This window comes from Coccinella septempunctata, chromosome 2, assembly GCF_907165205.1.
Source record: "Coccinella septempunctata chromosome 2, icCocSept1.1, whole genome shotgun sequence".
NCBI classification, from domain to species: Eukaryota; Metazoa; Arthropoda; class Insecta; order Coleoptera; family Coccinellidae; genus Coccinella; species Coccinella septempunctata.
Window position 1 is genome coordinate 41,340,726 of NC_058190.1, and position 27,597 is coordinate 41,368,322.

Sequence of the window (27,597 nt, forward strand, 5' to 3'; positions counted from 1 at the left end):
CTCAGCAGTAATTTGGAATGTTTTACTTCGCATGTTATCTTTTTCCAAATTTTATTAGAAAATTCGTATTGGTTTCACTATAGTGTAACAATATAAAATACAGGTATGTATACGTATACAAGCTCTAGATGGACCTTTAGAATCTGAAGTTTAGAGAAATTAATGGAAGTGATTAATTTGTATCTTTTTCACTTTTCTCATTTATTTGAATATTTGTTTTTAGTTTTTACCCACGTTGAATTCTTTCTATCTGTGCTAAATCTGGTAGTTGTATGAGGAATGCTGCCTGTTGGATGATTGTTAAATTGCTGAAATATGCATAAAACATATGGAGACTGCATTGTCTAATTGGTAAGTATTTCTAGATTGACTTATGTCATTCTAGACCGGTCTTTGAAGCTTAGTCGTTGAAAAGTCTATCAGTTATCTGCAATCATGGTATTCTTTATTCAATCATACCATTTCTTTTTACCCAAATGGTAGATAGCCAGATATGTAATTGCAGGCTTTCCTTAGGTCTATGAATTTGTGATTTGTTTATGCACAAAGCTCGCAAAATATTCAATTTCTGTATATGTATATTTGAAAGAATATTGTCATACAGGATATTCAATATATAAAAGAAGAGAAAATTTAAACAAAGCATTCACCATATTTTTTTATGTAATAATGAATCAATTTAATAGTACATACGGTGAATATTGTATTAGCGTTCCGAACGTTAAAATTAAATTTTTTGCGATAATCTGCTAGTTTTTGCTTGATTATATTTTTCGCATGTTTTTTCTCACTCCTGATTTTTTCAAGCACCTGTAGCTTTTAGGAAGTGTTGCTGAATATTTGTTGATCAAATTTCTGCATTTCATCCAAACACCATTATTAGGAGCACTGCACTTTCCACCTTAATTCGCAATTATTTCTTGTTTTTGTTTTTTAATCATTTTCATTGATTAGTTATAACTGATTACATATTGAAATTAAATTCTGTTGGATATTATTCAAGAAACGAACATGCTTTCATAATGCCATTTCACTTTAACAGGACGATTATTAGAAAATTTAAAAAGCGCTTGATACATTTTGAATTTGCAAAAGGAAAATAGGGAAAAAGATTTTGAGTGGTGCTAATGTGTCAACACATTTTGCACATTTGGGAAAACCATTTTTGTTATTCACGTATACCAAAATCGACGAAACCCTGTATATTTAGGTGGCATCGTTTGGACAGAGTCCCAAGATTTGCGATTCGCTCAAAAATCTTGCCATCTGTGGATTCATCTTGAATCTGCAGAACAATTAGAGATAAAATATGTATTCTTTTTCCCTGTTCTTCAAATATCCATTTAGCTATCAGCAGCTTATGAATGAATACTTTAACATATAAATGGGCGATCGATTGAACGTATTCTCTTTTTCTTCTCAGATTTTGAAGACGACGGTGAAGATGAGAGTGACAGTGGTTGGCAAGAGGAGCTTCAAAGGCGCTATGAACAAGATGCAAATTTCATAGCAGAATTGAGAGCAAGACAAGCTAATTCACCTGGCAGTAACCCTAACGAAAGTATGGAAAGTTATTAGTCATTATTTACAGTTCAGTCTTCTCTAAACCAAATACAAGTACATACAAACAAATTCAGACATTTTATCAATTAATAGAAGTAAATACATGAATGCTTGATAGATATGATAGGTTGATCGGAAATTTATACTTTCTTCTTCCTCTTAGTATCTTTCAAATTAGCTCTTTCACCTTCCCGAGTCCGCTATTTTTCGTTTTGGTTATCGATACTTCGGTTTTATCCACTTTGTTTGAGCTGAAATATTTCCTCAACTTTCCTGCTTTCCTAAAAAGGCTTATTTACAGGTTTTTCACATAATAGCTACCAATATCAACAACATCCGTTGAGTCAACATTATGGTTCCCAGCAGAATATGTTCTCAGCAGTTCAACAGAATCATTCAGGCAATGGATCACAAAACTATAATGCAGAGGATTATGGGGCATACAATAGAACAAACTGTAATCAAAGATCCTTTGGACAGCAGGTATCTAGACAGTTTGTTCCTTGATGCTTTTACTTTTTTCTACAATTTTAATGATTACCCTATGTGCGCATCGTGGTAAGGAAGGATTTCTGTTGAAGACTAGGGTAAATTTTCTGTTTTGAGAAAGGTAGATTTTGATATGATAGAAATATCAGTTTCTTTTTTTCCACGTTGCGTTTTCTCATTCGAGAAGAATAACTTCAAAAGGATATTTAGAATGAAACCTGATTTTATGAGAAAAAAATCAGGTCTCATCACAAAATGTTTGATTCGATTTGAAATTTATTTGTTGAAATTTCAATTAGTATGGCTTTACCGAAATGTTCGTTATCATAATAAAAGTGATCATTTATATGATATATTGTTTCAGCCTTTGAAATCCAAGCAATATCCCCAAGACCATGAAAATGGACAGAGTTTTTCAACAATGAAGGAACAAAATCAGGACAAGATACAGTTTGAAGAAGCATTGAAACAGTGGGTAAATAGATAAGAAATTGTCATTTATTAATGGTGAATAATAAGATATTATCAGTTTTTATTCACGCTCTAATCGTTCATGTAATCCTTCATCTTGAACAGTTATTACAGCTATAACCCTTTTCTAACTAATGTGTTATGGAAGGGTCGAAATCATCAATAATGTTAAAGGATTGTCTTTAAAATTTGAAATTTTTTTTCATTTTCTCAAATCTGAGTATTCGTGAGAAAATCGCATTAGGTAGATTTTTTCAGTAGTCAGCTACAGAGTTCTTTTGAGTGGAACTCTGATGATGAAATAACTAGAGAGATGCATTTTTGGTTCATTTGAGTTGCACTAGAATTTCTGAGTCACTTGAAGGTAGTATGTGGGTTAATTTGATCTTGTTTCACTGAACTTCTGGTTCAGTCATAGTAGATACTGCTCTGAGAGTACAATTTTTTGTCCTTGTATTGTCTTTACGTCAATTTCAATCATGTTCATTTATTATTGAACAGAATAGACATGATTCCGCTTTATAATTCAGAATTTGATGATGATCCTGAAAAATGGAATCCGAAAAGTGTTTTTGCAACTGGGTTCCATAAAAATGAATGAGGATTTTCTCCTTCATTTGATAGGTAAAGAAAATGAGGTGGTTTTTGGTAATTGAATAAATTCCCATTAGTGTAACATGTAAGTTTCGTTTTGTGTTGCTTTTTCTCTATAGCCTTGAGTACTCATTTTTTTAATATTCAGGGTCTATAGTTAGAACTGTTGTAGTGATTACTGTACGTTGGACTGACGTTAATGTTTCCTCGAACTATGACTGATATCTTAAAATACTGCGCAGCATATTGATTTACTGAAGTGAATCATCGGAGCATTGAAAGTACTCCCAGTTTTATTGAAAGTTATTCATTATGGAACTGAATGATTGTTATTTATTCATTATGAAATGAAGTTAGATTTTAAATTTGTTATTACTTTCAGAATATTATGACTGGTAGATTCAGTGGGAAATATATAAAAGGTGATATTCACTCAGAAAATAATTCGAAAATTATCTTTTCAATTTATGAATTCATGAGAATATTAATTTTTATTCGGGTTGAAATTGTGTTGAACATACCTCAAATAAAATGGTTTTGAAAATGTTATTGCTTGTTGTACAAATGCAGAGCCATAAAATCTTACAAAATCTGAAATCGAATAATATTCCAATTCAGCTTTGATTCACGCGTTTCAGTGATTATTGTTTTCAATCATGAGTTATACTCACATCAGTTTATATTGGCCCTACATTTTCATGCTTTTTTGATTAAAATTCACCCTCAAGCAAGAGTATATTTTCAAGAATATCACCAATAAATACTATCATTATGTTGAATCATATTTGTTGACTTGTAAATATGATTATTCTAGTAGGTATGTACGTATCTAGAGTTGCCAAATATTGGAGCAGAATTTTCATGGCTTTTATTGTTGTTGAAATTAACAAAATTGATTCATTTCTGAACATCACTTGAAACTCTCGAACCTTTTGTGATATAGATTGATTCATTATTCAAATTAGTGAGAATAAACTCTTAATATGAGTTTATTCACGTAATATATACCGCATTGGATCAACTTGAAAAAATAAACAATATCGAATTTTGTTGTGGAATTCTGAAAGAAGTTTCTCGAAAAAATTGCTTCATGTGATTATGTTCTTCTTCATCTATTTTTCAATCACTTTTTCATATTAATGTGGTAGAGGGTATCATTAAAAGATTTGTATTAATATTGAAGTAGTTCATGCATTCAAAATAATCATTAAGCGAGGGTGATTCAATCACGAAAATTTCGATATTGCATCATTTTTCTATGACCAGTGCTTCAATTCATCCTGTGTAATATAACCATAATAAGCGTAAATATAAATAATACGATTTCATCGATGTGAATAAAAAATGTAACGAAAATAAAAGAACATTTGAATGTTAATAAAGAAAATAAATTCTTTCATAAAAGACTGAAAGAAGAAGCCCTTATTCTCTATAGCGAATATTATTTATTTAATCGATTTCTCTGTATTCTAATTCTCTTGTTGTTTTTGCGATTTTTAAGACTTCTATGAATCGAATGAAACATCGCTAATGTTGAAGGAATTTCACTATTGTCGATATTAGATTTCTTCATCGTTATTGTATGTTATGATGACATATCCTAGTAAATATTCTTCTGTAAGGAAATTCTTTATGATATGAAAATAAAATTGTAATACTTGTGACTGTTATTTCATTATCGAAATATTTTCGAGAAATTTCCGTATTTGGAAATAATCATTTAGTTCCGAACTTCGAGCTGAATTTCGATATGCTGAAGTCACATATACAGTGAGAAAACTGGTGGTACCTAGAATTGTTCAATCTAGGTGAGAGTTGGGTTGCTCTGACGACTCTCACTGTTGGCACTAGGAATGATGGTGCGTGACAAGTTGGATTCGATAGTGACATCGGTTGATATTTATTTAAGTGGGTTGTATCTGTCTGAATTATATTAGATCATTAATTCTAGCCTTTGGGGATATTCCTTTGGATTATTCACAAGAAGATAAACTAAGGAGGCACAATTCCGTTCAGAGTCGATTTGAAGGGTAATGACGTATTGGGTGGCCAGGTCAAGCCTAACTTCAAGATAGCTACGACAATGCGCGCTTTGGAAAAGTGTTTGGTCACTACCGTGTCAATGTGCAAAATTCAAAATTGCTTATAAGGAATTCAAAACGGTTACCAGTAGCTACTTTCATATTTGAATTTTATTGTTATAAATCCTCTTAATTAATAAAAATTACCAATTTATTTTGGTATAGAACAATAAGATTAGTGGATCTCAGATTATTCATATTTGTACATGTATTATTCTGGAATCTTTTCCTGTTAAAAAGGTACATATTTGGTAAAAACTCTGTCATGCAATAAACTTTTTACAAAACGTTTCATAATCTACGAAACTTCCTCAGAAGGAGACATTCGATTTGATTGGCCTTGTTATTCGCAGTGTTTTAGCCGAAGTGTCTATTTGAACTTTCTTCTTCAAATTTGCTGGCAAGGTCCTCCATATTGCTTCTGGAACTTGTTCTGTAACAAATGAAAATGAAAAAATCGTGTTCATTCCTTAAAAAGCATATAAATAAACTCCAAATTTCTATAACTTCTTGTTCTGATGTATCTGAAGAGATTCAAAGTTATCTGAAGAGATTCAAAGTTTTCTGAATAATGTTTTCTTGTTTATCAAACGACTAGTGCGGAGTTAAACCTTACCGTTACATCTGTACACCAGATCGGACCATATGATCATTTCTTGCGAGAAGCAGAACACTCCAAGCCTTCCCCCCTGCAATGTACTGTCGAAAATGTTGTCCGAATCCGTGATGAGCTTATCCCCTTCATAAATTCTGAGCCTGATGAGGCCAATCCTGGGTCTGTGTATCAACAGCCAACGATAAGATGTTTTGGACTTCCAACCAACGTTCTTCGGATCTTTCCATAGAAGTGTAACTTCATTTTCCGTGTTTCCGGTTTGCCAAAGCGCATTCCTCAGCATTTCACCCGGTCCTGTCGCCGAGTTGATGAGTTTCAACTGGATTCCCGATTCTGCTAACGCCTCGAAAGGCTCGTGCTTCCAGTAGGGTTGACTATTCTTCTTCCACATAACGGCGTAGAACTGCTTGTTGTTGAGGTAGCTAGAAACATAAAGAAAGGGAAGTCAAATTAGTTCTTCATCAACGATATATGAAGCGAGAATCAAATTCTGTACGGAATAAACACTTGCCTGAAAATGAAGCCCGCATAATCGTCGTCTACATCTGAAGCTACATGGAAAGTTCCCTCGAAGTCGACCCCGTAGAAGGTATCATAACCTATGGCAAGACCAGGATCGCTGTTCATGGTTTGTAGTATCTCAGCACCGTGGTTAACGATGACCCAGTTTGGATCAACTTGAGCGTCCCCTTGCGGATCCAGTATCACCTCGGAATATTTGCTGAAGTCCGTCTGATGGATGAGGGAGTTGTTTGGACAGTTATCCAAGTCATTAGTGACCGTATCGTTGTCCCAATCTTTTTCGCAAACGTCACCAATGTAGTTTCCTGAAAATCATACTGATTTACCTGAATGAAAAATTGTTTTTATCGAATATAATAGGCTCATTTATTGATAATGTGTTGAAAAAACAGACAACATCTCATTTATTTTAATTCAGAATTCCGTAAAACCAACTACTCTTCCCAAACTTACGATTCACATCTAGTTGATCTGGATTCCAAACCAAATAGCAATTATCTTCGATGTTTATAATGCCATCACCATCGATATCGTCATCACAAGCATCTCCTATGCCATCATGATCTGTATCTAGTTGATTGGGATTTGGAACTTTCACACAATTGTCTCTGTTGTCGTTTATTCCATCTCTGAAAAATAAAAATGAGTTGGGAATAGTTGTCTGAAGGTGCTAGTCAGTTTTTAACCCAGAGCAGGTTGTAATGGATATCATTTGAGTAATACCTGGATTCGTTCTCTATACGATTATGTTCCGAAACTGCAAACATATGTCAGTATTTTGGCCGCATCATCAGTGTAGGGGAATCTTAGATGTTTTTTATGAAATGTTCTAGATTTTCTCTTAACCACGCTATTATGGTGCTTCCTAAACATGACCTGCACTGAAGATGGGACAATAATGCAAAAACGGGTCTGCAGGTACGGTTGAACTTGCTATAGGAGAAAATTATGAAAATGTGCTTTCCGTCGTGCCTGACGCACCATTAAGAAATGCTCATTTTATGCTTTAATAGTGTAATATCCCGAAATTGAGTTGAAAAAATGTATCGTTGTATACAAAATCGAAACGGTTTTGAAACTGCATGCTGCCGGCCCATTAATTTTAAATTAATGACACCTACCTATCCGAATCTCTTCCGAAGTCACACACATCTCCGATCTGATTCTGATCCGCGTCATACTGATCCGGGTTGTGTATGTCCGGACAGTTATCGCAAACATCTCCTATACCGTCCCCGTCTATATCCCTCTGATTAGGATTGTACTTGTCGACGCAGTTATCTTGTTTGTTCAGGACACCATCGTTGTCGATGTCCTCGTCGCAAGCATCCCCTTTGCCGTCTCTGTCCGTGTCCGACTGATCCGAATTCCTGATGTAGGGACAGTTGTCACAAGCATCTCCGACGTGGTCACCACCTCCATCGTCCGAGTCGCTCTGGTCCGGGTTGTACTTCAGCCAGCAGTTATCCTGAAACGCATTTTTTATTTTCATATTTCTCACTCTCCGGTCACTTTCTCTCATTATCTAGAAGATAACCCCTAAATTATAACTACGTCGATTTGATTGTCCTCTTTCATCTTTCCTTCCACTGGCTTCAACTTGTGGTACTATATAGCATCTACAACGTACGCAGTTACCACCAAGTTGAACTGTACAATACCTCGTATTACGTCTCTGTTTGATACATACAAAAGTCGGACAGCACGAGCAGGGCCTACCTAGCTATGGCTTGGTTGAAGAAATAGATATTATTAATAATTTTATTGCAGGCTTATGCCTGGTATATCCTGGGTCTGGCCGACCCACAGCTGAACGGCAAGAGCCGTCATTGCACGATTCAATAAAATTTTAATCTTGTACTTAACCTCACCTTCTCGTTGATTACTTCATCATTATCTGCATCGTCGTCGCACACATTTCCGATTCCATCATTGTCGTCGTCTTCTTGTCCAGAATTAGGCGTGAAAGCGCAGTTGTCCTTAAAAATATATAATAATGTAAAAACGAATCGTGACTTTATCCCTAAGCATAAACAATAACGAAGATAATTTTACCTGTTTGCATCTCGGATGAGAGCAGGGCAGGGGCTCGTCAGGCCAGAAATCTAAGTCGAAATCTTTACCGCAGAATTTTCCGTCTCCAGCCCATCCATTTTGACATTCGCAGTCGTATCTGTCCCACCCCATATAGACGCAGTGCGCATGTTTGTCACACTGTGTGCCATCGGGGCAGTAGCCCTCTCTGGGAAGGCAGCCTATAGTTTGGTTACCAGCATACCCTGTGTCACAGCCGGTACATTGGTAAGAGCCCTAAAAACAATATATTCAGTTTGGATCTTAAGTATATTTTATCGTTTCAACTTTGTGCTTGTACAGAGTGTGTGAAAAGTAACGCACAAAATTCATATCTTCGATATCTAATATTTTGTAGAAACTTGCTCCATCAATTATATAATCTTCTACATTACCGGCGTATTGATGCAGTGTGAGTGTGCCACACAGGCCCCTTCGTACTCCCTACATTCGTCTATGTCTTCACAAACTTGTCTGTATCTAGCTGCATCGTCCAACCCTATCCCCTCACTTCTTCCACTCTGCTTGTATCCCGGTGGACATTGTTCACACCTGTAACCCGGTTGTTCGTTCCTGCACCTCACCCTCGGGTCACACGGTCTGGCTAAGGCACACTGTGATAAGAAAAAGTTATAGGTGTCTTAAGCTAATTCAAAATACTCAATAATCACCTCATCGATATCAATACAGCTGGTGCCATTTCCTTCAAAACCACTTGGACATTCTACACACTCGAAATATGGAGGCTCGTCTCTAGGAATGCAACGACCTGTAATTTGTTACCCACGTCATAAACAGAGCAACTAACAACAAATATAAACTTGATTCAAGAATTTGAAAAACTCTCATGGCGCCATAACTGATGACAACTGTGTTTTTCCGCAAAAGTTCATCTACGACAGACACAAATACACACGTTGAACACATAACACCACTCTTTCAGAGTGGTAGATAAACTCCTATAATTCCTAAACTTTAGAATCGATTTTGGTTATATCAAAAGCTTATTGCCATTCAGAGAAATCAAGAAAAAGCAGAATAATATTAGATAATTTTTTCATCCGGTTCCAAAACAACACTCTGTACATGGAAAATACAGTATTTTCATTTTCGTGAAATGAAGAAAAAAATGCTATGGAAGTCAATATTCAATTCGAATGGCACAATATTTTTGTATGGAGTAGAGCCATCTGAAAATATAAGTATGTATCTTGATTTCTTCTATAAAAAAAGGAAATACAAACTCGTGATAATTCTCGAACTCATCGCTCGTTATGATAATGAATACGGCAAAAAAAATAATTTCAATGTGGAAGACCGTTTCTGAGCCTTTGTTTTGATAATCAGATATCAAAAAGCATCACTCTGTATATGATTTAGTTTTTGTGTTTCGATTGATATTGTTTGATTTTTTAGAGTTTGTTGATTCGATTTAAAAAGAAAAAAGTCTTCCTGTTCTTACGAAATGATGGTACAGTGCACTTCTAATTTTGGAATAAAGATTGGAGAAAATATATCATTATAGACTATTAGTCGTAGACAAAATTGTCGGTTCCAGTGGAGTAGAATTCAGTAAGTGTACTGAATTCGACATTTTTTTCATTCAAGCAAGCATAAAAGTACATTGAGCCTCCCCAAAAAAAATCTTGGCTCAGCAAATGATTATTAGAAGGATGAAATATCATTTTCTTGGAAAATTCTTGAGGGCTTCCTGAAACGTAGGGAGTTCAGAAATATTTTAATTTTAATGCAGTATCATTACGTATATCTTTTCATCTTCTGGTATAATTAGGTAGTTGTTACATCCCAATTAAGCATAAATTATTCAAATCGAAAGCTTTGTACAATGCATGAGGTTTGTGTTAGTGGAAACAGAACAATTCAACATCATTAAAAAATATTTTATTCTGTGAAGAATAACAAACAAAAAAAATAATTTTAGTACATTTAATGGTAACTGCTACTCCTAACTTAATTCAAAACAAACATGTTCTCGATATGTAAGAGTATTATTGGATCAGAACAAAACTATATACTATTATGAGTATATTAATTGACAATAACATTCGGAGTTTGTAGTCCATAGATAGAAAGCACCTTCGGCTTCCAAATACTTATTTTAAAGTGAAAAATTTCGAGCATGCCAATAAGAACGGTGAATCGGTAAGTACATTGACGTGTTAGAAAAGTTAAGGATACAAAGTAGTTTTATCTTCAAACATTCAGTTTCATACGTATTAGTTCTTGAACCAAGCAAACTTTCGAATGTACAATAAAGTGTAAATTAAAAAAAAAAATGCAAAAGATCACTTGTATACAATCCAATTGTACATTGAAATTAGTAAGCTTAATGTTCCACTCGGGATTAGCTGAGACATGCAGAGAGCGGCAATCAAGGGGCAGTAAGGTGTAGTAAGGCAGCATTCCTTGCTTTAGTTTCGTGGTTCAGTTCTCCACGATGGAGCACACCCTGAAGAAAAATTAGCTTACTTAAGAAAAGTATATTGATATGTAATGGATTCTTCATGATTAGATACAAAGGGACAAAGTTTCTCTGGTTAAATGATTAAAATGTACCATATCACAAAGATATTCATATTTTATTATTTGGGCCACTGTACTGAGATATGATCGAATATGGTTTCAAGAAAGTCTGAATTGACGATTCGGCGAATCTGAACACTCAGATAGACCTTATATAAAGCCCGTTTGTAACAGACGAGAATTCTCTACAAAATTTTGGTTAGAAAACGGCAGAGATTTTATTTTGTATGCAACTGAACCGTGAATTCTACCGGAAGTGCGTGCGTATGTAACGGTAAAGAATTCACGGCGCATGAATTCTCGAGTAAATTCTCTAGAGAATTCTCGGCTGTTGCGAACGGGCCTTAAGATGAATTATATGCAACAAGAGTAGGTCGAAACAAGTGGATGCTGTCTTGAGTTCCGCCGACTCTGGAGAATCGTCGTCAAAGATTAGTATGGATAAGAAGAGAAATGCGAATGAACAAGGACAAGGAATGGATCTCAACGAAGACTCAAGATTGTTTCGTAAGGGGAAGTTCTGGGAACTGTATGAAGACGGTGAAGAGCCGTAGGACATGGAGGGACTTACAAGAGTCCTACGTTCAGCAGTGGACGACAGCGGCTATACAGAGTGAGTCTTTACTTGTACCAATGTTTTAACAGTAGATTCTTGAGGTCAAAAGGAAAACTTTTTTCCTCTTCCATTTTGCTCGAATCCGTTCGGTTTAAAAGATACAGGCTGTTGAAAAACCATAGAAAAATTTATTTCTAGTTCTATCGCACAAACGGTATTATCGAATGAAAAGAATTTCGGAATCTAGTTTTTCATTTATTTAATGAATTTTTTTTCGAACACAAGATATCACCCACGTCTTACAGTTTTCTCATTACAACCATTACGTACCAGAAAAATAGCAAAAATTCAAAGAATCCAACTCTTGAAATTAAGTTGGACGCTATCTAATGAATATTTGAACGTTTTGTTAAATGAGTAATTTGATGTTCAAAAATTTTAAAGTATCTGCGAAATTTGAAAAATTGGGTACTTTGGCTGAAGACAACTCTGTTTGAAAGATCCACAGATGTGTTGTGTCACAGATTTAGATAGAAGGTAATTTTGTGTTTCTAGGAGTGGCACAGCTCATTATGAAAACTGAAAATGGCTATATCTTTTTATCAGGGCCGAATCGGAAAAATGTTTCTTTTGACCTCAAGAATCTACTGTTAAAATATTTGTACGAGTCAAAGACTCGCCTTATATAATGATGATTATTTTTTTTTTCGTCCAAAGATCTGGGTAATCATTTTGATGCTGATGAATTTTGTCGCGAAAGGAACAACATTCAATGTATTCGTTCAAAAATTTGAATTATTTGCTGGTCTAATGCCCGTTTGCCCCGACCTATTTAGGGAAGGCTTAACGTTCAGTCTTATTTCGATGATTACTATAGAAATCAGAGAAATGAGAAGGCCTTAACTTTAAGCCTGCCTTAAATAAGTCGGTGAAAACGGGCATAAGCCATTTTGTAGTTGTACCTAAGGACCCTGAAGTTTTGAAAATGTGCAATTTTATAGATTTCGATGTGTTCTTTCCGAATTTCAACTTTGACCATGAGGTCAACTTGAAATTTCGAAGATCACCCTACATTCATATCAACAGATACTCTTATATGGCTCACCTGGCGCGCATGGATTATATTCGCATCCAGAAGGCCTCCTTCTACACTCCTCCCCGTTACCCTCGAAACCAAGTGGACATGCTCCACATTTAAATCCTCTCTCTGTGTCCTCGCAAGTCACTCCCTGGAAACAAGGTCTATCCCTGCAGGTCCTCCAGCACTGTTCACCGTTACCGTCGTAATTGGCAGGGCAAGAACCGCACCTGAAACCCTCCGCCGTGTCAGTGCAAGGCACACCGGGGTAGCAGGGACGGTCCCTGCAGGTCCTCCTGCACTGCTCCCCGTTTCCTTCGTAGTTCGCGGGACACGAACCGCACTGGTAGCCTTCGCCGGTGTCGGTACATGGAACGCCTGGGAAGCATGGTCTGTCTCTGCATGTTCTCCGGCACTGTTCTCCGTTGCCGACGTAGTTGGCGGGACACGAACCGCACTGGTAGCCTTCGGGGGTATCTGTACAGGTTACGCCAGGGTAGCAAGGGCGGTCTCTGCAGGTTTTGGTGGGGCGACAGTCGTATCTGCGGAAAATAATATTTATAAATAAAATTTGGCGATATGATGTGAACTAGGTCTTCTATTTGCTATGGACATGGAAAACAGAGGAGTTCTTCCCCATCACCAATGGGCGTATTGATGTGATATATCCATATGAACCCCAGAATTATTATTATTTGAACTGGGGTCGTTGTGGCTCGGTTAGCCTTCGGGGAACCATGTTCTCTACCCTAATCATTCATAGGAACCCAAGGAGGTCATCAATGGTGTTGATGAAACCGACATCCCTAGAAGCCCTGGCTGTTACCTAGTGAGTATCCAGGACCGGTTCCCCATATGAATGATTCTTAGGCCAGCCAGCTCTGGATACTTGCATAGCACGCTTCTGATCCACAGAGCCTGCGAATCTCATCTGCTGACTTTCCCATACGGTACAAATGATATTTGTACCCCTTCAGCAGTCCCACCATCGCCTGAAGCTCAGCTTGTGTCATCTTCAGCAGCTTTCTAATTCCCTACGGAACTATTTTTACAACAGAAAATTGAATATGGTCCATTTGTCTTCGCCTGACCTTTATATGGCAATCAGGAATTATCGCTGAAGACTACATGCTGGTTTCAGTGCAGACTCTAAACCACACCAAACGTTGCAATCGATCTGCAGTAAGCTATAACAGAACCGTCATCGTTTGATAGTTCCAGTAGTCATCAACAAGATATGATCACCTTCTTCTAGTAGAATTAACTAGCTTGACTTTAGCCTTACGGCTTTTATGCTCCTCTCCAGCGGAACATTCACTTATCCTAGATATCTCAGATATCAAAAGGATTAAGCTCTGTTGTGCCCTTTCCAGGTTTTCGGGTTCGTGGTGGTGCTATACAGCATCGGGAAGGTAATTGTAATAAGGAATCTTATTATCATTATTATTCTGATTCCACAAGGTGCCAAAATCCTCCACCTCACAGAAGCAGAACCAGTTGTGTTCCGTGGCCAGTTGCTACTGTGTCCTCACGCCACCGCAGGTATAGCACTGTTAATTCTTAACCCAACTGAGAATATACCGTCTGGACAAAATATTTTTTCCCTAGTCAGATTCCCTCGAAGTATACGGTTAGATGCTCGTGAGCATCTTCACAGATCTTTACTCACCCATTCCCGGTGTATCCATAGGGACACGGGCCGCATCGAGGTCCTTGTTCGGTGTTGTAGCATCTTACACCTCTAAAACAATTGGGTGGATGAGTAGCACATGTTGGTCTTTGCGGAGGTGGTGGAGTTGGTGGTCTTGTCGAAGGTTCTGGCCTTCTTCGACAAACGTCACACTCCTCCATGTACCTCCTGATCCACTCTATATTAGCGTCTCTTTCTCCGCACTTCCTGTAGAGAACGTTCACTGAACGAATCAGCTCATTGAGGGCTTTCAGCAGAGAACCTGTACGAAAATTTCAGATGAGAAGTTGATAACAGTATTCCATTAATCATTGCAATTATGTTAAGGTTCAATCGTGAGGATGATACATGAAATCTATTGTCGATATGAAAAGTATAAAAGAAAGTGCGCGGATAATTTTACCTTCGTCTAAATTAGACACGGATGGAATGTCGCCTCTATCAACCATGTAAGGATCACCAGCATTTGGATCATCTTTCAGGTAGTTGTTCAAAAAACTCTCATCATCGAAAGAATTCAAAGATTTGGAATCTAGTTCCAATGGACAGTCGTGCATGCTCAGAACTGTCCTGACATCCCTATGGCCATCTACTGACATTGGATACCGCTTTTCGTGATACTGCAATGAAAATATTCATTTTTACAAGGGGAAAAATTGCCTAATCTGATCTAATTCCTTCAAAACTTTTGTTTTTGTTTGAATAGCTATCCTAGGTTTACCTCCTTTCGGTAGGGGACTTTTTCGATCAAAAATGTGTCCTCAAAATGATATATTTTTGTATTTTTTCGGTTAGGTCTCCCCAGGAAATACGAATATCGATTGAGCACCCATCATGAAAGTTGTAAAGCATTATATTCTGCATTGAATGAGACTAAGCTTGTATTTTGGCTCAATCAACCTAGAGGTGTGGGAGTTTCTAACATCTGCGTTATGGACTATCTGTGGCCATTAAAAACTGTCATTAATTGGTCCAACGTGTGGTCCCAGCTCTCATTCGACGCAGAATTTAGTGACCAAATGAAATTTCGGAGACATAGTCATCCTGAAATTTCATAGTGAAAAGTCTTCACAATGTTTAGTCCTTCTGTGACCGATTTAGAAAAGTACTATTGCCTACATAACGTCCTGTACTTGTACCTTACGCTTCAAGACCACACATCTCTCTCGTAGTACGTGAAGAATTTACACATAACTAGAATTACTATCATGACCTAAAAGGTACTCTTCGTACGTAGTAAACATATAAACTAACCCATTACCTACAACAAGATTGCAATGTCAAGAATATCCAGTTTCCATATGTTACGAACGGTGTAAAATTTTCTTTTTTTTCCGTTTTACTATTGAGAATTGACAACAGTAGCTGAACCGGTTGGTATACAAGTGTACTAGATTTCTGGAAATCCATAAAATAAAATTCCGTTACTGATGATTTATTTATTTTTATGGAATTCATTGCAGATTCGTCGATAGAAACCACTTTTTCTTCCTTACGCGGTAAATGGTGATAACAAAGAACTGTTTTTATAATTTGCTATGGGTCTTACCGTTCATGATGGAAATGTGAGGCTTGCTCAGCATCTCTAAGCGATAATATAAGGAAGTAAGACCTTCATCCATTGATCTGGCATTAGTTATTGATCTATTGAACTGAAGTTATGAGGTCAAAATGTTGGAACTTGTTTCTATCTATTTATTTAAGCTCTCGATTCCAAAGGTTCATTTTATGATAGGAAATAATGAGTCAATTGATGATTATATCGATTCATGTGGAATACAGTTCACACATACCACTTCAACTTTGGTTCCATCCTCTAGTTTGTGCATTTCCCTGACTGTTTTAGGTGTGGCCACCATCCCGTAAGAATTACAGTTTATGTACAGGGTTGCATGAGCACCAGGTTGTTTTTGATCGATTGCCAAGATGAGGGACTTCACTGTACTGTCTTCTTCCAAAATATCCACAGTGAAATGCTGGACCCTCTTCTTGCCCTCCTCCAAAGTCTCCACAATTACTGGAAAAAAGTCGAGAGTAATACGGTTGACTCTTTGGTGAATAGACTGAAAAATTACCTCTTTTTGTTTTTCTATCGAGCAGAAGAGCGAATTTGTTCTCGGTTTGGGGGAAGGTGATCGAAAATAATGTTTCGGCAAAACCCCTTGATCGCTTCTTTGGTTTTATATGCCTGAGTGATAGAATGAGCTCATCCTTCTCGATGACATCCTGCAGATCTTTGGTGATAACTAGAAAATTAAGAAATTATTCTACATCAACTGATATTTTTCGTAAGGAAAAATTATTTTTCGATATATTTATTGCTTATATAATATGTCGAAATTGGTATTGATCAGGTACCGTTAATTAGGGAGTTAGAAATCAAAGAGCCTGGGCCTATCTGATCAAGTACATCCCATCAAAGAATCATCCTTGTGATGTTTACGATGCTGAGTAAAAATAAGGAAGGCTATAGGAAAGGGAACTCAACCTTCAAATCCTCAAAAAATGGTAAATGAAGATGGTTCTTAAACAACGTCAGGGACTTTGCAGGAGTATTTTGGGGACTGGCATGAAATGCTATCGCTCTGTCGCTGTCGAAGAGTCTTTCATTCAGAAATCTTTGCAATCGAAAAATGTGTGAAATTGAATATAGAGAGAAGCTGTAAGAAATGTGATATAGTGATAGATGTTATGACAGTCAGTTTGCGATTGAAGCACTTAGCTCTTAGGCCCGTATTAATAATCTTACGTGCTTAAGCATCTCAGTTGATAATTTCTTAAGATAGCAACAGCATCTCAAAATGATCGCTTATTTATAAACCCTTATTAAGTCGTTATCACTTTGATACTCTCTCAAGAAGCTAGTCTTAAAACTCAACTTATGAATGCCTTGACTATGGTTATTCGCTAGACTTGAGATTACAAAACGAAAAGAGAAATTAGTATTTTTATTTTCGCTCGATATTTTTTCGTCACTGTGGCTTGCAATGGAGTAAAACGAAGTTGATTTTTCGCTCTCGAACGAACAGACATGTCACATCACGTCGATGTGTTAGATTTCATCGTAATAGTTGACCAAGTCTTCCATGGATTCCACATTTTATTTCGATATTGCTGATTTTTGGGAGCACAAAAGAGGAATTACAGTCAGTTCACATCTTGACTCAGGGTCCGACCATACTCAAAATTTGACGTCTCCAAAACCTATCTTGTGATCATTTGAGGGCATCAGTCACATTTAGTTGGGGAGCCCACGATGCTAAATCGGGATTTATTCGAGCGTCATGGAGACATAGTGGATGCTGAAGATTAGATTATGTCAGATTTTCAGAGGATATATTGATTGGACCCAAAGGAAGCTACTTCAACAGACAATTCGGTTATTACAAAAGGTCACAGTGGTCCTTTGAAAATGCAAAAAAAATCGTTACTTGTACATACAGGTGTTTAATCTCGGTGTTGCAGAGGTGTTGACCCAAATCTGACACTAATCAGGGAGTTTTTCTTAATTTGACAGTTTGAAGATGATAACAATGCTTTTTTTCAATATCTTACTTGCTGTTTCTTCAATAGTTTCTGTATTCTTTATGAAAGTTCTACGTAATAAAATTCTATACAACTTTTGTCTGAAGTAATTTTATATTCTCTTAACAGTAGAGGGTGATTAGGAGCTATATGAAGGGTTCAGAGCTGAAGTGAACCAAGTCCATTCAGCCTAATTTTGAGATGAATGGCTTAGAAGTTGTTTATCACCAATTAATTCAAAAGTGACTTCTTTATTTATTAATATTCTTATGTAAGCATATGCTTACATTCTAACCTTTTAAAATCTCAAGAAGGCACTTTTTAATTAATGGGTGAAAAACTTCTAAGCCATTCTTCTCAAAACTAGGCCACTGGGCTGAATGGACTTGGTTCACTTCAGCTCTAAACCCCTGATATACAGGGTCCGGCAAAAAAACCTCCCTGATTTCAATAGGCATTTGCAAAAAGAATAAGAAACATACAGAACAATTACTTATATTTGTGAATAGCCTATATGATGCCATTTTACATCACTTAGTACACTTTACTTGGTTTTGAAAATTATGTCTGATATGATGTCCCCCATTGTTAAGACATTCACGAAGTCTTTCCCTGAAGTTGTCCATAGTTCTTCGTGTAACTTTCCTTGGAATGGCTCCCACTTCCTGCCTAATGGCATCTTTTAGTTCTTGCAGAGTTCTGGGACGATGTTTGTACACTTCAGCCTTTAGGTACCCCCACATAAAGAAATCACAAGGTGATAAGTCGGGTGACCTTGGGTGATTTCTTTCTGTGGGGGTACCTAAAGGCTGAAGTGTACAAACATCGTCCCAGAACTCTGCAAGAACTAAAAGATGCCATTAGGCAGGAAGTGGGAGCCATTCCAAGGGAAGTTACACGAAGAACTATGGACAACTTCAGGGAAAGACTTCGTGAATGTCTTAACAATGGGGGACATCATATCAGACATAATTTTCAAAACCAAGTAAAGTGTACTAAGTGATGTAAAATGGCATCATATAGGCTATTCACAAATATAAGTAATTGTTCTGTATGTTTCTTATTCTTTTTGCAAATGCCTATTGAAATCAGGGAGGTTTTTCTGCCGGACCCTGTATGTATGCGGAAGGGCAAGGTCAATGTAGAATCCCTGTCTAAAATACATTCATCACCATATATCTCAAAAACGGGTGAACGTAGAAAAAATGTCTTTCGACTAAATTTGTAGAAAATTTTATGCTCTACAACTTTTATAATGAATGCTAAAACGATTCGAAGCTCAGAATAGGAGATACTTCAAAAAAACTTATTTTTGTGACCTTTATGACCAATTTTTATTGTTTCGGCTTGGTGAAACTGTCAGATTATATTTTTTCCGTTATTTTTTAATCATAAGCTTCAAAATAAGAAGAAAGAAACCGTGCACGTGACGTTTTGCAAGATTGGCGCCCTCCCACAAAATTCGTCACGCTTAAATTGTCAGATTGAGAGAATGAATACTTTTCAACATGTAATTAACTGTTACTCTACAGGCTTCAAGGTATCTCCCCTTATTTTAACCTGACACGCTCGAGTAAATCCCGAATTTTCCTCTCGGGCTCCCCAACTAATTTATGAATACGCGCCTACTCAAATGATATCGCAAATTGAAACGTCATCTTGGTAGCGTTTCAAGTCAGATTCATTAATTAGACTGTTGTCTCAAGGCACATCTTTAGGCAGTCTCACAAGTTGAGATCTGACTTATACAGGCCTAAGATGGTATAGGATAGAGTTTAGTCTCGGTTCTTGGTCACTCGGGCAACTAAGTGGCCAAAACACACTTGTCAGGAAGGGGGAATGAACTCCTTTGATTTGTCCAGAACCTTTATGTGACATAGGAAGATAAACCTGCAAAAAAGGAAAAAAATTCCTCTGGAACTTCAAAACTGGGTGATCTGAGAAATATCTGGATCTCAATTAGCTACACTTCCTTATTGGATTCTTTACAGAGCATTGTCGCCTTAGGAAGCACCTAATGAGAATGGGTCTAGCAGAAATTGACGAATGCACATTCTGTTAGGAGGGGGATGAGACTCCAGATCACCTACTGACAGAATGCCTCGTCATTGCTATCCTGTATCTTCAATAATAGGTGTTGTAGATCATGGGTAATTCGCAATCGTCTGGGTGTCCTGTACACGCAATTGGGTTATGCACATTTAACCACAAAACACCCTGTAGATGTAGAGTGAAGTTGTCGAAGACCCTGGACAGCATTCAACGGATTATCTAATTTTGTGACACATATCCGCAAGGCCGAGATCGCCGGAAACCTTAAAAAATAGCCATTAAATCACAGCCTTCGCTTCCCTGGGATGAAACGCGGAACTGCAATGATCGAAAAGCCAGTCTCGTGAATAGGCGCTGCTATCCGGCTCTGAAATAATCATCCCATATTTGTAAGTACGGCAGAAAAAACGCGGCTATTCCGTGAAATACCCGCACAACCGCATTTTGCGCGTTCTCGGCCGTCGGTCTTCGGAGGACGATTTTTCAACTGTGACCTCTTCATCGGGGACTTTCTCAATCTGTCACTTGGGCTAGATTTCGCCAGAGAGGTGGTGAACGGGTGATTGATATCGATCGTCGGCGAGAAAATTGGAGGTACATTGCTATATCCGCCATTATCGGTTGAATTGGAGCGGTAGATGAGGGAAAAATTCGAATTGGCATTTTAGACTTGGCAAATGAGGACGAAAATTGATATTTTTCGTGCTACATTGTAACAGGACATAAATCGAATAGTCATTAAAAAGCTATCTTGCTTTTGCAAATGGGAACAATTAATTATCAATTGGATTAGTTGTTACATCTGGATATTTCGAATTTATAGGATGCTTTGAAAATAAGAAACATTTTATTCACACATATTCAAGGATAATTACCCTGATCGGAAATGAATGAATAAGTCTTGAAAATAGATTGTTAATAGTACCAGTATAAGGTTTAATACTACTAGCATTCGAAATGAATGTTTTTCCCTCTAACTCCAAATTGTTGTTACGCATACAGGCGGATGAGTCTTCGACTCGTAAAAATACTTCAACAGTAGATTCTTGAGGTCAAAAGAAACACTTTTTTCCTTTACCAGTTTTTCCGAATCGGCTCCGGCTCGGTTTAGATTAGAAGATACAGGCTGTTGAAAAACCATAAAAAAAATTTATTTTAAGTTTTCACAAACAGTTTTATTGAATGAAATTAATTTTGTCATATAGTTTTTCATTTGTTTGATCGATATATTTCTCGAACACAAGATATCATCCACATCTTCCAGTTTTCTCATTATAACCATTACGTGCCATAAAAATATCAAAAATTCAAAGAACCCAATTCTAAGTTGGACTCTATCTAATGAATATTTTAACGTTTTGTAGAATAAAAATATTCTTCATATTTTCTCGCATAATGCGCCGTTTTAGAGTAATTTGTTGTTCAAAAATTAAAAAGTATCTGTGTAATTTGAGAAATTTGGTACTTTGGCTGGATACAATTCTGTTTAAAAGATCCACAGATCTGTAGGGTCACAGATTTAGCTTAGCTAGTTATTCTGAAGATAATTTTGTTTTTTCAGGGGTGGCACAGCTTATTATGAAAACTTAAAATGTCTAAATCTTTTTATCAGGACCGAATCGGAGAAAATGGTGAAGGAAAAAAAAGTGTGACTGTTAAAATATTTGTTCGAGTCACCCCCACCCTGTATATTATTATTCGGTTGAAAGCCTCAGCATTTTGAGCGTCAGGTTTAGGAGGGTAGGTGATGGATGGAAGTTGAAAAATTAATAGATTTCCTTGAATATCTAAAAAACTATGCGGTTTAACCCAAATAGTATTAATATAAAAATGGTCTTTACTATATTAAATAGCAAACAAAAATGGTTCCATGCACTGCTTGCTAAAGTGAACGGTTCTAGAGTTACAGGGGCTGTCAAAGTAGTTTCGTTTTTTTCTGCTTATTTGGAAGAATAAACCATTTTTACAGTATTGTGTTCTGTATCTTGTAAAAGCAAATTGTGATTTTAATAGCCGGTGGTGGTAAGTTTATAGGTGATAAATCCTTGAAGGTTAAGCACACTAGCTACTCCAGTGGCCCTACCTTTTGAGGGAAAAGCAGCTTTCATATGCAACCAGGCCATATGAACCTATGGTGCGGAAAAACCCGCTCTGAAATTTCTCTTGACTGTGCTCCACCAAGAAGTTCATAAACTGATCGTGGGTTGGTGGGTTTATGCTGAGGTACTCAAGTACTATAAGACTTGAGAAAGGAACCAGTGGGCAGATCTGCCCATTTCTTTGGTTCTTTTTTTAGGTTTTAGTTCTTAGTACCTCTGCATAAACTCACCATCAGGTTACGAACCTCCCAGCGTGGCATCATGTAGGGAAAGTTCAGAATGGGTTTCGTCGTACCTGAGATCATATGGTCTTGGCTTGTTAAAGCCTCTTTTCCCTTGAAATCACTTATTACCAACATACCACCAGTAACTGAAATCACAATACGCTCTCACAATGCACAAAACATAATCCTTCAGAAATAGTTTCCTCAGTCACTTCATGCCTAGAATAAAGAAGTGTTAATTAAAAAACCCCGTCATTGACAAAAAACATCCTCAGCAACAAAACGTTTAGCCATTTCTGAGACGGAAAGTTGCATAACAAACTGCATTTTTGGGGTATATTTTCCAACCTTAGCTTCTTTGTATACGGATCAGATTCACCCTGATTATCTATGACATACAGGATGATACAAAATTCGATGCTCCACCACTATTTTCCAAACCTTACCTACCAGTTGGAAAAAATCTCAATTTTTGTTAATAACGAAAAGGGAAGCACCATATAAGAGGCTACGGTTTTCACTACTCTCTGTTTCTCTTGGAATAAACTCGGAAATTTATCATTAAGAATTATTTTTCCTTCTTCAATCACATTCTTTCTTGACTTCCTTTGACTACGCCAATGTTTCTTCAATGTTTGGAAGTTTTTCTCAAGCCCACTTCTCCCATTTTTTAACCCACACGGAAACAATTTCGGCAGTCTTCTTGGACAAATTAGGTAGCGTCCACCTCATACGTCAAGTTGTTCCTCATTCCTTGATATTGAATAGAAACCTATCACCTATCGTCCTATCCGATATCAATTCAATGCATCGAGATTTCATTAGAATATGTATATTCGCGAAGCCGCAAGGTCTCATTCAAATGATCCATTGAATTCCTTCACAGTGATTATACCGATATTTTATTTATTTCGATAAATATGGAAATGATTTCTTCATTGATAATCTACGCGACAGTTCGACACAATTTGTACATCACTGCGGCCGTAATAATCGTCCCATTAATCTGATCGTTTTACAACATCGTTTACGCATAATTGTTTAGCCTAACTAGATTTGAAAAAATTTTCCTTTCTTCATCTGCGCGACCTTGTGATGTGGTCTAAGATTTCCGAGTGGGTTGTAGGCAAGTTAAGCAATTTGTTCTACCGACTTAAACCTACTTGTATGAGCTGTTAGATATTGCACTAGACAAGTATTATTAGCAGAAATATTCATATACTTAATTTACTATAACAATGCCCGGTTTTTCGATTTCCACGGCAATTTTTCTATGAGTAGAAATAAGCATCATTCATCGCTTGAAAAACGGCCATTACTGCCAAAAAAATTCACAACTTTTGAAGACTTGAATACGATGTGAAATTCTGACTCTAGCAACGAAGCTTCACTAGTTATTCGTTGTCTTTCCTATATTGAGAATTGTTATGGGTCCCAAACACGCTAACACCAGCGTATAGCCAAAATTTTGTTCAGTTAACGAAGGCTCAATAACTGCAAATAACTAGCTAAAAGATTTTTGTTGATATTGTTACCAAAGCAAATTCAGTGATACTTTTTTCTAGCAAGCAAGTTGAAGAAGTTATTCTTTTCAGATGTAACACTTCTAACATCTTTCCACTTCTCATTCTATATAACTGCCAGTTTTCATGCATAATCCCTTTAAGCTTAAAGCTTCCTTTAGTGTAATTTTTAGTAGGACTAAATGAAGGTTTAAAATTAAAGGGAGTTTAACGGCCAGTTTCATAATCAAACTTAGAGCCCCTTTAATTTCAAAGCTAAAGCCTAAATATTCCACTAAAGGAAGCTTCAAGCTTGAAGGGACTTCAAATTTGAAGATGAAACTGATAGCCGTAAGTTATTTTGAATTCAAGGCTCCTTCGCCATTTAGTATCGTCATAGTTCCATTTAATAATTTCTTTTTCTGTCTACATCATGGTGCAAGGTGTTCTTTAAAGGTAAATTTGAAGATTATTTATTTAATCTGGAGCATCATCACCATTCGCTTCGCAAATGTTTTATTCCCTTATTAACTCTCTCCCTCTGTGTGTGAGATTATTTTTTATACAGGGTGTAAATGAATATAGTTGTGAGAAAATTTAAGGACTGATTCCTTATCTAGCAATTTCTAATCTTTTCTTAGGATAGATATTCATGACTCTGGGCTCATATGATATAAACGTAACAATACAAGCTGTATTTCTGAGGCCCGGTTGTTCAGTCCGATTTCAACGTTAATCCTAATTCAACCTGACAAAATTGAACTGTCAGAATAAATCTGTTATTCACTTAAAACTCGGCAACAGTCGTTAATGATTGTAAATCACCATCCCAATGAAAATTTATTTCAATTTGTACAAAACTTGATAGACTTTTCCATATCGTTAGGTGTTCGACATGGACCATAGCTTCACCCAATGTGCTCATTAAAAATCTTATTTGTTTTGCTCCTCCCAAAATTCGCCACAAGTTTAGTCACGAATTTTAATTATAGAAGGTGAAATATCGGGATTTTCTACGAACAGGAATAACCAAGTAGTGTCACCCGAACTTCTAACTTTATTTTTGGATGCACTTTAAGCAGAATTATTTCCGGTCTACAGATACAGATATTCTTTCATGTATTACGAAAATCCTGCAACTGCTAACCCAGTTTCGGATTGCAAGTGGTCGCCAAAATGTTCGAAAAGGGAGTTGAATATCCTCACCTTATGAACGGGGTAGTTCACTGAAGGAGAAGTATGATATTTGAAGGGATTTGGAGAGAATAGAATATTTTGGAAACCTGGCATTCGAAAATCGTCAAAACAGCGAGAAAAAACAAAGTGATTTGATTTTACATGAACGCAGTAATATTTCCAAATCTTGTCTTATCAGTGATTACAGAAAGCCATTAGATAATTAATAAATATTGTAGTCGTGTATGTTAACTGTTAACTGATGAGTTCTCAGGTGTCAAACATGAAATTATTACTACGAATTTACTGCCCCACCAAAAGAGAATTGGAACATTTGCTTCCAATAAATGTCAAGTTCCACTATATTTTCTTTATGACTTACGACAGGGTGCCACACAGAAATAACCAGACCAACAGAAATAGTATTCTAACATTCGCTTGTAACTCGTTCAGGTATTAAAACATTTAAATGGTATAATTTCCTTTTTTTTTTGGATTTTTCATAATCGGTCTTCCTAAAATTTCAAGAAAGAAGATGAAATCCCTCTTTCAATTCAATGATATATTATGGTATTGAACTCTTAAGTTGAATGACTTTAAGAAATGAATCTTCCAATTACTTAGTAGTAACTAACTAGTAAGAAAATTGGATAGTTTGTTGCTCATACCAAGACATGAGTCATTCCTCATAAATTATTTCAAGAAACTTTAAATGAAAATATCATTGTTCAATTTGCTCTTCACCCCCTGCCAAATCTATATCACCGATGAAACTTTTCTTTTTCTGCATAAATTTGAGAAGTATTCTTTCTGCTTTATCCATCTAATTATATATTTAAAATGTCTTCCTTTCGGATTCATAAGTTTTTCTTACTTTCAATTCATGCGCATTTATAATAGAAAAAATTTATAAGAATTGTTAATCAAACCGTACAGTATATTTAATACTTATTAACATCAGTGAATCTTCCATGAATATTCTTGTATCAATGGTACAAAATCCACTCGAAAAACTAATAACATTAACTTCGCAATAACAATCGCAATATTTCGATCTTCTCAAGCAGATATTTCAACATCAGAAGGATCTCCCAGATGCACAGCGAACCCTACCTGCGTCCAAAGAAACCGCATCCAGGATCACGAGGCACCCCAAAAACGTCAACAAGCCCGCGAAGAACCCCTTCATGGTGAGGCGCACAACACACCACTTTAACACGACATATAGGACAACGGAAAGGCTCCAAGCTGGTGCACACGGCCGTCTTCTTCTACGAGCACTGTGTAGACAAGAAACCGAGAGCACCAGGTCTGTCCTGTGTGTGTATGTGTGATAGTGGGTTTCAAGTCGTTCGACTCGAATCAGTTTCGTCATACGCAAATCCTTATTTGTCTCTTTCAAATTGCTCGGACTTTTGTCCGAAGATTTATGTGTCTGGGGGTGTTGTAATAGACGAAACGGTAGATCTGAGATCTTATTTGTGTGTATTTGGGTATTGATGGCTGTCACCTTAAGATGATCAGGATTTATTGAAGTATTTGGTGTTTTGGTCAAATCAGGATTGAATTCACGTCATCCAAGAATAATGAATAGGAATATTCCTAACAGGGTCACTCTTTCGTGGGTGCTCATCTGATGCTGATACTTATTTGAATTTCTCATGCGAAGTTAATGCGTTTTCAGATGTATGTATTTTTCCATCTCTATCAGGGGGCCTGTTCCGATATTGCTGCTAGTACTGGCCCGCAATCGAATAACAATAGAACTCGAACGACTGGGCCAATAGGCATCGTTTCTGAAATACTGACAGTACTGTTCAGGAATATCGGAACAGACGGTATAGCATCGAACTGAAATCCAACATATGCATCTCAATTCGAAAACTATGTAGAGTTTCAACATTTGGCTCAAATTGATCCAACAGTTCCTTGGAAATTGATATCATACTTTGTCGAATCGACCACTGAAATCTCCATTTCTAACGATAGTATCAAACTGAAACTCAGCATATGCCTTTTCAGTTTTTTGATGAATGACAGAGGAATGATTTAACCCAAATTCTGGAAAGGGTTGCCCATTGAGAAAAAATTGATTGGAAGACTTTTCTCTAAATTTTCGAAGATATGAGAAGCAATAACGGATCTTCTTCAGGTAAACTCTGGAAGTTTCTCTAGAGAGACTAAAGAGTTATATTTTAATGTGGATGCCTGATGCTTACAAATGTTGAAGAAATCAACTGGTGGAGGTACATATATATACAAGGTACCTATACTGGAAACTGGAATAGTCTGAAAAGTTTTGGACCTAATTTAACTAAAAATAAAAAAGTTGGACTAACTTTCGATTTACAGAGTGTCAAAGATGAATGTGAAGCTCACTGGTTAGAATTTTTAAGAATTTCGTGAAGCCTATACCTATTTTCGTTTTGTGCTTCTATAATAGAAGGATGAACAAAGATAGTTTCAACTCGATCAGTTTTAAACCATCCATTTTCTTATGAGAATTGCGGAGTTAATTCAGCCTGAATGAACTTTTCCAATCTTGATTGAAATTGACATTTTTTCTATGTGTTTATTCGATCATTGAGATACCTTAACTCCTTTATTAAAGTTTGGATAGCATTTTTTAGAAAAGGAAACTAAGAGAATTTCCTTTGGGGAGAGATCGTGTGTGTGAAGTGATTGGCCAAGCAGTTCAAAACCTAAATTTTGGATTTTCCTATTCTCCATGATAAACTCTTC

General features: G+C 36.6%; 1 protein-coding gene across 1 annotated transcript; it reads right to left on the reverse strand.

Annotated features, from left to right (window-relative positions):
* Positions 1 to 5,291: 5,291 nt before the first annotated feature.
* Positions 5,292 to 26,191, reverse strand: LOC123308448 (cartilage oligomeric matrix protein). Its single transcript, XM_044891096.1, has 15 exons — positions 25,969 to 26,191; positions 16,353 to 16,523; positions 16,071 to 16,294; positions 14,681 to 14,897; positions 14,257 to 14,539; positions 12,615 to 13,129; positions 9,081 to 9,178; positions 8,805 to 9,023; positions 8,392 to 8,646; positions 8,208 to 8,315; positions 7,458 to 7,804; positions 6,790 to 6,965; positions 6,326 to 6,641; positions 5,815 to 6,236; positions 5,292 to 5,631 (listed from the first exon to the last, which is right to left on the reverse strand). The coding sequence occupies exons 1-15, from the start codon at positions 26,042 to 26,044 to the stop codon at positions 5,510 to 5,512; spliced, it is 3,549 nt and encodes a 1,182-aa protein (XP_044747031.1). The 5' UTR covers positions 26,045 to 26,191; the 3' UTR covers positions 5,292 to 5,509.
* Positions 26,192 to 27,597: the final 1,406 nt, after the last annotated feature.

What these genes read in the sequence shown, in the direction of transcription:
- LOC123308448 (XM_044891096.1), bottom strand. Translation starts at nt 26,044, where the DNA reads ATGAAGGGGTTCTTCGCGGGCTTGTTGACGTTTTTGGGGTGCCTCGTG. An exon ending in ATGGAACCAAAGTTGAAGTG is followed by an intron (nt 14,898 to 16,070) that starts GTATGTGTGAAC and finishes TTTTCATTGCAG; the next exon opens with TATCACGAAAAGCGGTATCC. An exon ending in TCTGGTGTACAGATGTAACG is followed by an intron (nt 5,632 to 5,814) that starts GTAAGGTTTAAC and finishes CATTTGTTACAG; the next exon opens with AACAAGTTCCAGAAGCAATA.